The sequence below is a fragment of the Scleropages formosus genome, chromosome 14 (assembly GCF_900964775.1).
Source record: "Scleropages formosus chromosome 14, fSclFor1.1, whole genome shotgun sequence".
Lineage (NCBI taxonomy): Eukaryota > Metazoa > Chordata > Actinopteri > Osteoglossiformes > Osteoglossidae > Scleropages > Scleropages formosus.
Genome location: NC_041819.1, coordinates 24,880,270 through 24,894,824, shown reverse-complemented (window position 1 = coordinate 24,894,824; position 14,555 = coordinate 24,880,270). Strand labels below are relative to the sequence as shown.

At 47.2% G+C, this 14,555-nt stretch overlaps 1 protein-coding gene across 2 annotated transcripts in view; it reads left to right on the top strand.

Annotated features, from left to right (window-relative positions):
- The first annotated feature begins 666 nt into the window (after positions 1–666).
- Positions 667–14,555, top strand: part of LOC108928926 (DNA-binding protein SATB2-like) — a 31,249-nt gene continuing 17,360 nt past the window's right edge. Inside the window, exons 1-4 of one of the 2 annotated variants that reach the window (XM_029257698.1) lie at positions 667–1,003; positions 1,210–1,296; positions 9,973–10,185; positions 12,983–13,183. In XM_029257698.1, coding sequence (XP_029113531.1) covers positions 10,017–10,185; positions 12,983–13,183 — 370 coding nt within the window. In that variant the 5' untranslated portion in view covers positions 667–1,003; positions 1,210–1,296; positions 9,973–10,016. Of the gene's footprint in view, positions 1,004–1,113; positions 1,297–9,972; positions 10,186–12,982; positions 13,184–14,555 lie in introns of those variants that run through there. The other variant, XM_029257699.1, reaches the window with a different exon arrangement.

Here is a 14,555-nt window from a genome sequence, read left to right as displayed (position 1 = left end):
GAATAATTCACACACAGCAGTTCTGCAGCTCTTTATGCTCCACTCCGCGCACAAAGCGCGCGCTATAAATTATGAAGACGCAGCGACATGCGTCCTTCACGCGCGGTTCATCATTAACTCGCGTGACCCGACCGCGCACCTGCTTTATTTGCTCGCGGTGTCTAATAAAACAGCGCCGTTTTCGTCTCACTCCCCTTTTTATGACTTGGTCACGCGGACCTCGCGCTCATCTCCGCTGTTTGGACGCGATTAGTACTTAATTAAAGCGCAAAAAAAAAAAACCCAAACTTTTTTTGTTGTTAACTTTTCATTAAAGTCGTTGCTGGAGGAAAATTAAAAAAACAACAAAAAAAGTTCCGACTACAGATGGTGTGTTGCGCTTCTTTCCTTCACACCCTGGAAAAGAGTGGGGAAAAAAAAAAAGTTTTCAGTTCTTTGGGTGCGGTGTGTGTGTGTGTGTGTGTGTGTTGGGGGGGTGTTTTCAGAAAAGATTTCATAATAAACATTTTTAAATGAGGAGCGAATCCAGACACACACACACACACCACATCCCGACTCTCTCTCTCTCTCTCTCTCTGGTCTCCCCCAATGATATGTGTCACTCAGCGCTCCCGCGTCGGGGGGAGGGGGGGGGGAAGGCCGCGAGGAGGACTGGGATTGAAATGCTCTTCATTCCCCCTGAAATCCGAGGAACACACTGAGTGCGCATCTGGACTCACACTTGGCACATCTGGACTCGCACTTCGCGCAGGATTCCTCGTGCTCGGCTGCATCCGGGCACCTCGCGTCTTTGTCTCGTTCTTTCTGTCAGCAACGGGACGACTCCCCGGGGGGCGGGCGGGGGGGAGAAGGAGCGCAGTTCATGTCCTGGGAGGACGGAGACACACAACGCCTAAACCCGGACCTTGTCTCCGCTCCTGGTGTCCACCGCCTGGGACAGCAAAGGATCCGCCGTGTCCACGTGTGACCCTCCTCCGAGCTCGAACCCCGGCAGTGTGACTGTGTGAGAGTCTCTCCGTTCCCTCCTCTCTCACTCGCTCTTTTTCCTCCAATCCATCTCTGCTCTGCAAGAAAATCCCGGTCTTCACCCTGATTCTCATCCCTGATCCTCATCCTCATCGCGGTCGAATCCCGTCCCGAATCGAACTGAAATCAATACCCCCCCTCCTCTTCCTCCTCCTCTTCCTCCTCCCCCCGCCCGATCCTCAGAGAAGATCTCAACCCTGGATTCCATACTCCTGATCAATGGACAGAACGTTTTTACCGCGCAGCCCAAGTACAGACACAACGTGAGCAGTAAGTACAGTAAAAGGAAACCGCGCCGCCGCTTCCTTCCTCTGAGCGACTCGCTTCGCGACCGGTGGGAACGAAGCGCCTCAGTACCTGTCAGTTCGCACCGTCTTCGCTTCGAACTCAAAGTGTTACGGCGCGCGACGAAACGGGGCTCGAACCTCGTGATCGATAACTGTGATCACATTCATGAGGAGTCGTTAGGGCCGATGTCGGAAATTATGAGTATAATAATTACTGGTGATACTAAGTATAATCAATGAGATTAAAACTAATGATAAGAACTTAATCTGTGTGCGCAGCTAAAATTCAAATTGTTACACAAAACACTCGGCTGTTCCTCCTACTGAAATATATTATTACTAGCGTTGCTATAATTATTGTTCCTCTGAGACGAGCCAGCGATACTGTAACGCGTTATGGATTATGAATTATTCGGAATTACACGATGATAATATATGCGACCGCTGCTGGAAACATTTTTTTAACTCTGTTATATAACGGTATTAACAGAAAAATTAATGGCAGTTATTACGCAGTGAATTACAGAATCATAAAATGTTATTTTAGGCAGAATATGGTAAAAGTATACTACATTTCAAATAATAATTTACACCTCTGATTTGTGGATCGTATGAACCTTATTAACAGTGGCGTCTGCTTTATAATTAAAATATCACATACTGCAAAAATAGCCTTGTTTTTTCTCATTATATTTTTAAATAAAAATAATCGAGTCCTTTGTTTCTGATATGCTTTATTGGAGGTTTTTGAGACTCCAAGCGGGACCGATTTTATTCTGAAGAATAATAACTTCTGCAGAAATTGTTGCGCTAAAACGTCACTTCTTTTTTTCTTTTTTTCCTAATGAGGTTCAGCTCAACTTGTTCATTAACACGTCTGGTGACACGTGGGATCGAGTTTAGAGTGTAGAGTTACGAGCGGACACCATCCTCCGTGTTTTTTGGACGAATCTTCCCGCGAATGATAATTACGGCCTGTCTGCTCGCGGAGGAGCGCACGCGGCGGGGGGCCCGGCCGAGTCGCGTGCCACTCGGACCCGGCGCTTCGCATTTCGGTGCAGCTGGAACAGGCGGGACCCAGCACGGGCAAACAGTAATTTTAGAAATCAAAAAAATAATAATAATTAAGAAAAAAAAAACAACAAAAAAGTGGAGTGTGTGTGCGATCCGACGTTTGTCGGCTGTGTTTGTACCTGAATTATTAATTTTCCAACAACATCCTCAGTGTTCATCCTGAATTATAGCGGAGGCGATATTAAAATACTGCCGGACGATCATTCCCTCAAAGCCAGAAGAGTGTGCGGTTTAAACGAGGTTAAAACATGGTAAAAGTACAAACACGCGCCTAAAATGCCGAAAAAGAGCCAGAGCAGTTTTTACGCGCGTTTCTTCCACGCAGTTATTTTCCATCTAGTGAAAATTATTAATGCGGCTTCGTCTCTTTATTTTTTCTATTAACTGAAATCCTGTAAAGTGTGAGATTTAAGAGGCAGAGCAACAGTCCGAAATAATTTCACAGGCAGAAAAAACATCTTCGCAATAAAAAACCTCAGATTTAAACCAACACACCACCAGCAGAGTGTAAACAACAGCATAAAAATATAACGCGCATCGTCGTCAAAGTACTGCAAAAACATTATTATGGATTTTTCCACATAAATATTATTCAGTTCATATTTAAACGACTGTACATTTACTGTCTCCTGCCAGTGCTTTTTTTTAACCTGCGCACGAATTCTGAAGTAATTTTAAAAGTAGGAGACGATTTACCACGCAGAATATAAAAATATATATTTCCATAAATATACAACATTAAGCAGTAATTTGCAGAAGAACATTTTCCGCCGTGGTGCGAATTATTGCCAAAGTTTATTTAACAGCTTTTATATTTTGTCATATTATTTAAAATCCCAGTGTTGTGTGATTGTTGGCTGACTTATTATTTATTCTCATGTTTAAATAACTGTTGTTATAATAGTTGTTTGTTTGACTTCAGCATTGCAGTCGATGTAAAGAGTGGAAAATGAATAAACCTTGTGGTTCCTGGAGAAAGGAAGGTCATGTGTGCTGGAGCTCACCCTGAGGACCATCATGACCACAAAGTCTGATGTGTCTTCATAAGTCGAGAGAAGTTAACAGTAATTTGCAGGTTTTGCAGGAAAATAAGAATAATTTCTGGTCTGTAGAACCACCTCTGTGTGCAGAGCAGCTCCAGGGCTCACAGTTTGGGTTGTTTGTCCATCAAAAGCATAATAATCTCTGCCTTCACAATATGAAGTGTGATGAGAAATAGATAATTTGCCCTCAGGCGGAATTATAGGCCGGAGCAGATTATTTGCGACGCATATTTTTGTGAGTCGTGCAGTCGAGCTACAGAATTCTCAGCATTCCGCACTCTGCCGGCTTTTGCTGACCCAACGTTCCCTCCTGAGCGGAGATTCCTTCTAAAGCATGGGCTCGTGTCTTTCTTCCTCTGACCACCGCGGTTCTGCCTGCTCTCCAGCGAACTAGGCCTTTGAGCACAAGGCGATCTGACCCCCCCCCGTCGACCGCGAACTCCGTGGATCGGGACCGGACCGACTCCTGTGTTTCGCACTCACAGAATACTAGTCGAGAATCTCTTTAATTACTAAGAGATTGGATCAAAGGGACATTCGATCCCAGAATTGTGGCTGAGGATGGGAACGTTAGTGTGGGCTCAGTGCCGCACGGTCTTTAGAACCGAAACAGGAACGTTCTTTTGGCCAGAGAGGAGTGCTGTTGGCTGTAAGGGTCTGGGTGGCAGGTTTTGGGGGGGCCTTCGTTAAAGAGCCCGGAACAAAAAGGCCTGGAGACTCCCTGTATGTGGAACTCTGGTTACGTTCCCAAACCCTCGGTGCCCGTCTACGGTCACACATGATCCCTCGGTTGGGCCAGTGCGGTAAAACGCTTCACAGTGTGGAATCCCACAAAGCCGCAGTCAGGCCGCTGCTGAGCGCCCATCGGGCGGATCCGACACAACGGGCCCCCCGAGGTGTGCGCCGCCACACTTTCCCGGGATCCCTTTCTCAGCAGCGTCGGAAGTGGTGGCGGCGAAAGTAACAGGGACCTTCTAGAATTTCCGTGCGACACGGACGTCTTCCGCCCTCCTCTGGCCGCTGAAGCGGTTCTCTCGAGCGGAAGAAGCTGTCCGTCCACGGTTAGCGCTCGGCAGTGGGTTGAGGGTGTAGAAAACAAATCGGCCTTTCTGCACCCGGTATCCCTCGAGCCCCCCCGCACGTGCCTGGAGGCGTTTTAGAAACAAAGGGCGCACAAGCGGTCACGGCTCTGTCGAAGGGTTCGAACTGCTCTGCAGACCCCGCGGTACCGCTTGTTCTCGACAGGCTGTTGACAGACCCCCGAGAGCTGGGTCCCCGGCGTCACAGCGCTGTGCGCACGCAGCAGTCCCAGCAGCAGGTGGCGTGGCAGTTAAGGTGCTGAAGATGCAGCCTAGAAAGGGCCATGTATGTGAAGGGGGTATCAAATTATGTTCCTGTAACAGTAGTTAGTCCAGGGCCACAATCATGACCACGAATTGACCGTAAAAGTCCATCGAAAAATCATAGTTTTTTTTTTTGTCTGTTATTTAGGTGTGTTGTGCTCCTTCATATGTGTGTCTGACTTTTGCTGCATTACTGCGTGATTCAGTAAAACTTATGGCAGACACAGCATACTGTATATCATCAGTTTTACCAGTGTCCTTGTGGGTCCCAGTGCAGTACCCTTCAGCTGGTTAGTAATGCACTTGTGTGGCTCTGTGAGTGTTACACTACACACACTCATTTACCCATTTATACAGCAAGGTGATTTTTACTATATCAGTTCAGGTTAAGTACCTTGATCGAGGGAACTACAGCAGGAAGGGGGATTCAAACCCGGATCCTTTGAGTGCAAGGTGGCAGCTGTAACCGCTATGCCATCTGCTGGACCGGTAAAACATTTAACCCCACCTGTTACAGGGACAAAACCTGCTTGACTGAATCTATTAGAAGTAACTGCATGTCCATGAGGTCTGAGCTGGAGAGCTTTGCAGAGATTTGTTGCAACGGAGAGTGGGGTCCAAGCTCTGGGGGGTGGGGACTTTGAGCTTGAATAAAGTGGTTACCCCATCCCTGAGTAATAATAATAATGATAATAATAATAATGGCTTGACAGTATGCAATACATTATAACTGGTAGCACAGTGTCATCCTTGTGTAAATGTATTTGTGTGTGTTTCTATGTGTGTGTATTTGTGTGTGTAGGGGAAAGTACATAGAAAATATTAAATATTTCTAATATTTAATATTGAATAAAAGACTGAATATAATCTCCTCCCGTCCTGGCTTCTGGCTGCCCTGCAGACAAAGGTAGAACCTAACCCCACCAGCCGACAAACACTGAGAACCAGTGCAGACTCACTCACACGCACACACACACAGAAAGCAGGAATGCACTAAAACCGACGGCTGACTCCTCGAACCCTCGAATGCTGCGATGAGGCTCACTTTGTGGTTTTGTGAGAAGGACTAGTGAGCTCTGACTTACTGTGGTGCTGCAATGATCCCATGTGTCGATGCCCGGCCTACCAAAGCACAGCTGGTCATAGGTTTGCGACTCGTATGGTTTCTCATCGCCATGCCGATGGGCCCGGCCTTCTGCCTGAATTCCTTCAACTGGCCCTTTGCTGTTCATAAAGTCCCTGTCTTATCCACTTATTAAGAGCCTTAATTATCACTAAAAGTTATTAACATTTTTCCACCTCTGTATTATTTCTAAGGGGGTCGCGGTGGTGCAGTGGGTTGGACTGGGTCCTGCTCTCCGGTGCGTCTGGGGCTCAAATCCCGCTTGGGGTCCCTTGCGATGGACTGGCGTCCCGTCCTGGGGGTGTCACCTCCCCCTCCAGCCTTACGTCCTGAGTTGCTGGGTTAGGCTCCGGTTCCCTGCGACCCCGTATGGGACAAGCGGTTCAGAAAGAGTGTGTGTGTGTGTGTGTGTGTGTGTGTGTGTGTGTGTGTGTGTGTGTGTGTGTGTGTGTGTGTATTATTTATACAACATAAGGAAGATGTTGACTAGCACATCCTACAGTTTGGTGAAAATTCCAGAGGTGATATGAAATCACTGATCATTGTAAATCGCTGTAAAAATAATCATTTATTTCTCTGAATTTAAAGGAACTAAAATGCAGTGAAACCGAAATAAACCTGAAACGTGGTCTAAGTAAAACCGGTAACTGAGCAGAATGGTGGCGGAAATATTTCGTGGCCAGATGCCTCGCACACATCTGTTGTTCTGCGATGTGAGAAGTTGCAGATTACAGTTATTTATTTGTCTTACGCTTTTCTCCAAAGCAACTGACAGCAATTTACTCCCTTTTACAGCTGGATATTTTTTCCCTTGTAGTAACTTAGCTTGAGTACCTTCCTTAAGGGTACAGCAGGAGCTGGGGTTCAAACCTGTAACTCCAGAGGCGGCAGCTCTCACCGCTACGCCCCCTGCTGCCCGGTGTAGCTCTGTAGAAATGTTGCATTTTACTGCGTACCTCAGTGATACGTTCTCCCACACACACACACACACACACACACACACACACACACACACACACACACATTGTCTGAACTGCTTGTCCCATATAGGGTCTCGAGGAGCCGGAGCCTATGATACCTTCCCATCTCTATTATTATTATTATTATTATTATTGTTGTTGTTTTTGTTTTTGTTGTTTTGTTGTTATTCTTAATAACAATAACAATAATAATAATAATTTATTTCGTGTTCAGTTCATCAGAGACTAACGGCCTTTATTTGTTTGATCGCTTTCAGGTGTTTCCTGCCTCAGCCTGTCCTGCCGTGTGTGTGTGCGTGCGCTCGTGAGCCAGCAGAGTTTGTTTACGGGTCATTATGTGTGTGTGTCTCCAGCGGGCAGATGAGTGCTGAGATGGACGATTAACTTGAGATGCGATTGTGATCGGTGTCGTGAATATCAAACGCAGGATCAAATCCTGGACGCAAGAGGAACGTGACGGGAGTCTCTCCGCAGGGGGTGGGGTGGGGTGGGGTGAGAGGGGCAACACAGGCGAAGCAGGAGAAACCGCGATCCTGACGAAAAAATCCCAGTAGAAGTTGGGTACAGGGTGAAATTTTAATGATGTCACTTTGAGCCCTTATTGGTCGCAGGCGGCTCCACTGAATGTTGTTTGTTCCAGTCCTGGGAGGAGCTCTGCTCTCATACTTATTTATCCTCATTTCTCTATCACACCTTTGTCCAGTTCCGCTTTATAGTGATTTATCTCTTTGTAGAGCAGGGTAATTTTTACTGGAGTACTTTAGGGTGTCCAACCTTTTTGGAACAAGGGGCACAATGTGGTCTGAGGGCCAAAGGTGTAAAAAATGACATTAGGTGACGAACCAAATGTCTACATTAAAAAAATTCTGATTCATTTTACTGCACATTAATTAGTTGCACAACGGTTATTAATGCTAATATTGACAGACATTTAATTAAGTGTTATTAAGTGTGTTCCTTACTATACCTGCATTAGCATGTGATTCAATGGAATTTATATTTATGGCAGATATAGCTTTTATTAATCATTTTAGTAATGTTCTTTCTATAATAATTTTAGAATTGTGAGCCGCATAATGTAAACAAAGTGCCGCATGCCAAATGCATTTGGGTCAGTGCCTTGATGGCGGGTGTTGCAGCGGGAACTCGGATTGAAACCCTGGACTTTCCCATTGCAGGGTGCTGTAACCACTGCGCTACCTGCTGCCACCAAAATTGCGAGTAAAACTGTGGTGCAGTTTGATAAAACCAGCAAAATAGTATCTGTGGCTTATGTACAGTACAGTACAATACGGTAAAGTCCTGGTACTCCACCTGCGCTTAGGTTTAAACGGACTCCATCCTGCGCCATCCCGGTCGGCTGCCTGTTACACTTGTGTGCCGTGGGTCTTCAGTTCGGGAGACGAATGCAAATGCGTACCTGCACAAACACACTGACGGTTAAGGTCGCCAGAATGGCAGCCCCCCCCCCGGATCCCACGGTTTGACCTAGCGACCTACTGACCGCTTCTGCAACTAGTGTACTGCCACATGCTGGCCAGATGTGCAGGGCCATGAAGGCTTCCTCGCAACCCTTCTTTCGAACGCAGGAACGGCTTTACCGCGGTTAATGGGTTTATTACAGGTCTGGGGAGTGATGGTGTCGACCCCCCCAAAGGTTCACCCCACCCACCCCAATATGGCACGTGGGAGCACTCGGAGGCAGCAGCCTATGTGCTGCGGGGCGGCTGCGGAGGGGTGGGGGTGAGGTGTAGGCGAGAGCCGAGCAGAACGCGGTGCTGCTTACGCAGACACACCACGCCGCTTTCTCCCTAATTATGGCCGCGGTCGGGCTCGGCACAGGGGATTATGGGAGGAAACGGGGCCGCGAACAGCCTGCGGCATCGCGCTTCGGTTGCAACGGGAACGAGAGCCAGAGGCCTGTCCCTGCATCTGGCCCTGGGACATAACGGCGGGCTGCAAATCAGCGAGGCTGCGCTAGCGGGGCGAGAGCGTTCAGCTGGTGTTCAGCTGCAGGAGCGATTAAGCTGGGGGTGACGCAACGATCTGGCCCCTCGATCCCGCGTTTCTCTGGGGTCGTAGCAGAACGTTCGTTGAGCAGACAAGGGGCCCACAGGGAATTTGTTAATAAGGGCGCCGTAGCTCATGGCTGATGGCAACTGATAACTGGTGGAGTTTCGCACCTGGCACCACTGTGCCCCCGGGTTCTTGGCCTGGTTCCTGAGACCCAGTAGGGTGTGAGTTTGTATTTTCAAGGCTGGATGTTGTGCCGCGTGTTGGTCTCAGACGCACAACTCTACCTGTCTTTGCCCTGATTGTGCGCCCCCACTACCCCGGCACTCCCTCTGCCCCCCCCAAACCTGTTTACATTCCTGGTGAATGTTGGCGCAAAACGGCAGTGTCTGGCGACAACGAGCGATGTGCTGATGAGACGGATAAGCAGTCTGGCTCCTGAATCCTCGTCTCTTTGATTCTGCCATACATATTTGTGGGTGTGTGTGTATAGTGCGCTCCATATCGTGTGTGTGCTTAGTCATCCTGGCTGTTTCAAACTTCTCAATTCAATTTACACACACACACTGTCTACAACCACTTGTGCCATTGGTTTACACACACACACACACACACACACACACACACACACACACACACACACACACACGTCCCGAGTGGGGTTGCGGTGAACCGGAGCCTAACCCAGCAACACAGGGCACAAGGCTGGAGGGGGGAGGGGACACACCCAGGACGGGATGCCAGTCCATCACAAGCCACCCCAAGCAGGACTCGAACCCCAGATCCGCCAGAGAGCAGGACTTGGCTAAACCTGCTGCACCACCACGCCCCCTCGCTTCAATTCAGTTCAGTTCATTTGATTCAGTTCGATAATATTTGATTGCTTCCATCCAGCTCAGTTTGATCGTTCCTCTCACACACAGTCCCCGTGTCCCCAGAACTGGATTTGCTGCATTTAACAACTGAACTTGAATCATCATTTCTGCACGGTTGCATTTGGTATTAAGTGAGATTGAGCTGATTATAAATCAGTGCGCAACATAGGAAAAGGATTAAAAAGAAACCTCTTCCGCGTGTCTGCAGGTCCATACCCTCTGGTGGGAGCGCCCCCTGCTGGCTGGAGGGTGATGGAGAGAACAAGCGAGAGCCCTCGGCGGCGGACCAGCCCGGAGCGGCGGCCCAGCAGCCCCGACCTTAGCGGAGCCCCACCTGGGAAAATGAGCCGGCTGGAACTCAACGGCAGCCCGACGGGGCAACGGATACCTCACAACGGCGCCCCCCTCAGGCCGCTTGGAGGTACAGCACCCAGAGGGGCAGAGCAGCGAGTACATTCGAAGCGTAATTGCTGGAGCGATAAAGAACGCACGTGGGGATGGGGTTGGGATGCCTCACCGCGAGTTTGGCCGCCGGAGTGGATGGCGTGTGTTAATGACGGGTTTGCTTTGAAGTGTGGAAACTCAGTGTGTCTATTTAAAAACCACAGACCAGCAGCAGGGAGCGGGCCACACACACGCACGCACACGCACAACACACGCACACACACTGTGTCACACATGGTTTCCGCAATGCGGGCTCCTTCGCAACATGCTACGCGCGCGCACACACACACACACACACACACACACACACACACACACGGATAGATCCCTGCACTAAGTGGTGATGTATGTCGAAGGCTGCGTGTGAGTCAAGATCTTGGATTTAGCCTCGTCACCGAGGTTGTCAGGGCTGTAATTGCTTTCCCAGAGTTACTACTCCTTGTGGAATATCTAAGTGCACTTTTCACCATGCTTTTCGTCTTGGAAGCGGAGCAGTTTGGCGCGTGGGGCCCCTCGGGCCTCTGGACTGCTTCCCCGGAGGTTTTGAAAGCCGTGTTACTCAACAGGTTATGTTATTAATTTCCTCGGGACAATAATGCACATGTGGACGCTGACTCGGGTGCAAGCTGGGATAATCTGTATTTCTTCAGTCTGTGAGGTAGCAGAACGTTAAATATAAACATCACACCTTCTGCTGCCTGTCACACGGGTCCATATTTCTTTGCTAATAATTGCTAATGTAACTTGCACAACAAATAATTGTTTGTGTAATAAATAATCATTCGCTCAGTGTAAAAATGAAAGTTGCAGGTGATGCAGGGTTCTCTAGGGTGCAGCAGCAGGTTGCATCCTGGGATGGTGCTATGATCCGAAGAAGGGTTCTAACGAAGAGGCGATGGATGAAGGTCGAGGGAGGTGGAGGGCAGGAGGAGGAGTCTGGGTTCGAGAGCACGAGGGAAGAAGAGTGTAGGGAAAGGGGTGAAATGATGGAGGAAAAAAAAACGGGTGGTGGGGGGGGACCTGCAAGAGAAGGGAAAGAGACACAGGCTAGAAGGTTCTTGTTAAACTTTAATAATGGTTTTAAAGACACCATATACAATAAATTTACAAAAACCAAAACTTTTACTTATGACCTTCAGTAATAAATCCTTCCTTAAAAATAAATTTAAAAATGGAGAGAATAAACAACAAAACTCCAAACAATCAAATTCCATGCTCTCCGAGGACTGAAGATTCTCGGTTCTTGGCTCTAATGTGGTGGAACGAGCGCCCCCTGTTCCTCAGCGCTGCTGAATCCCTCCTAAGGATTCATTCCACTACACACACACACATTTTCAGAACCGCTTGTCCCATACGGGGTGACGGGGAACCGGAGCCTACCTGGCAACACAGGGCGTAAGGCCGGAGGGGGAGGGAACACACCCAGGACGGGACGCCAGTCCGCCGCAAGGCACCCCAAGCGGGACTCGAACCCCAGACCCACCGGAGAGCAGGACTGTGGCCTAACCCACTGCGCCACTGTGCCACCCCTCATTCCACTACATTATATTTAAAAAAAAAAAAAAAAAAAAAAATCAAACCTATCATTTCTATAGACAGCTATTAGTAAAGTAATGTATAACTAATGGCTGTAAAAACGGTGTATTATTGGAGTAAGTGGCTGTACTCCATAATTGCATGTTTACATCTCTATCTCTCCATCGATTAGTGAAATGCACTTTTGTTTACTCTGAATTTTACATGGAATTTTACTTTGGAGAAAAGCATCTGCTGAATGAAAAATGCAAATGTACAACATGTTAAATAGGACTTTTAAATATAATGAAATTATGGAAATTGCATCACAATCAACAGTCAAACGAACAAACAGGGTTCCTGCTCCTCACTGATGAGTCTCCTTTCTGGGAAAAGGCTGGTACTTTCACACCGCGGTACTGGGTTCCACAGTGAGCCGAGGATGACTAATGGGCAGGAAATCGAAAGGGCTCTGTGGAGTGTTCCCACGGAGACGGGCTGGACACGGGTGAGAGAGTGTGTGGACTGAGCTTCTCATGTTCCTTTATTACCACAGTGAGAACACAAAAAAGAATGAATATTTATTAGTATCTATTTTCAGTTTATCAATTATTCTGATTTTCCTCAATATGCTGTCTCCTGCCTACGAAACACACTTGTTCATAAATCAATTTGTTCAGAAATACAAAGTCCCTTTTACCATAATCTCAGTCAATAAAAGCTTAATAATAAACACTTCCCTCAAAGTATTATACATGTTTTAATCTGTAAAAATCCTGCATTCAGCTATAATAAGTAAAAACATACTCTTTTCTATTTTTAATTTTATCATTAGTGATTAGATAACAGCTTTAACTAATTTGAAATGACAAAATAAAACTAAGTTCGCTCCACAAACATGGTCAACAAGTAAGTATCCCAACAACGTACAGCGTTCCTCGTATTGTTACTGATTGCCGACATTCGCAAACACCAGACATGAGCTGTAGACACCCAGGAAATGAGTTGAAAATTAAATTTGAGTTGAAAAATAAAAATTTGAACTTGACCATTCATCAGAGGAGCAACTATTAGAAGGGGTCCTTACACTTCTGATGACCTCCCCAAGGGACCAATAGGTGTGCAGGGTAAACCGACGACAGGGTACAGGGTACGGGGTTTACCGGCAGTGTAAACTCCTCGTTCATGGGACTCATTGGACTCTATATTTAAAGTTTGTCATTGATCCCTCTTTCTCTACCCCTTTCCTCTCCCTACAGGTCTCATGATCCCTGTGTTCTGCGTGGTAGAGCAGGTGGACGGGGGTGTGGCCTCAGAGAGGGGCGTGGCCACAGATGCTGAGTGGCGGGAGGAACATGCTGAATTCGTGTTGGTGCGCAAGGACATCCCCTTTGCCCAGCTGGTGGAGACGGCTCTGCTGGCCCTGGGGTACTCGCACAGCTCTGCAGCTCAGGCCCAAGGTAAGCCAGGTCCCAAGGACAAGGCAAGAGACAAGAGGGGGCGGGGCATACACAGGAAGTGGGAGGGGAAAGGGCTCGATTGATGGGTAAAATACAAGAATGTGTGATTTAAGGTTGTGCAGTGCAGGGACTGATTGAGTGACTATTTCCCATTTGCACTGAAACGATTTAATCAGTGATGTAGGTCAACATTTTCAACATTTTTATCCACCGTGCTGTCACTGCAAGAACTGAGGATGAGTTTAACCACACTGCTTTCAAATAATCATGATTAGGGTGGAGCGAAAAATAGTGGGAAGAGTCTGTGCCTCTGGCAAGAAAACAAAGAGCGTGTGTGTGCGTCTGTGTGTGTGTGTTTCTGCGTGTGTGTTTCTGCGTGTGCAACTAGGCGTAGCACAAGGGGTAGCAGGTGCCAAAGTCGATATAGTCAACTCTTTGCTGTCTGGAGGTCATTCTATCCACTGCGGTACCATTAATTAAGGTCCTTACCCTGAATTAATGCAATACGGATACACTCATCCATCCGTCCATCCCTTACCAATGACCACGTGTCCAGTGCAGGGTGGGTACTGGTGGTCCGGAGCCCATCCTGTAAGCATACGGCATGAGTCAGGATATACCCTGCATAAGACACTACTCCTTGAAAATACCCAGCTTTATAAAATTATTAATAATTACTGGTACAAACCTAACATTACAAGTTAATAATAATAATAATAATAATAATAATTTATTAATAATAATGATACACACACACACACACACAAGGTCTACAACCGCTTGTCCTGAGCAGGGTCGCGGTGAACCGGAGCCTAACCTGGCAACACACGGTGCCAATCCGTCACAAGGGACCTCAAGCAGGACTCGACCCCAGACCTGCCACCCAGCGGGCCTTGGCCAAACCCGCTGCGCCACCTCTCCCCCATAATAATAATAATAATAATAATAATAATAATAATAATAATGTATATGAATGTTAATGAGAACAAATGTTCTGAGAATGGTGCAGAATGTGTAAAAGAATTGTACTGTAATCTGTAATGCGCTGCTGTGCACATGGTTGTCATTAAGAGTGAAGACAGTCTGTCTCTCTTGTCCTGCTCTGAACATTCATGAAGTTTGAGACTGGTTGATGGATGGTGACAGCAGACACCGATGGGCTGCACATTTATTTACTCATTAATTTCAGTTGTTTGAATGGTACTTTGCGTTTAAGGGAGAGGTGTTAAACTCTCGACGTGGCGGGGAACGTGACGAAAATATAAAAGCAATTTATATCTTGATTTTCTCTTCAATATTGAAGAAGAGCCCTGAATACAAAATGGAATCATGGTTTTATTGATCAAATTTAGATTTAATCAAAGTAACATAC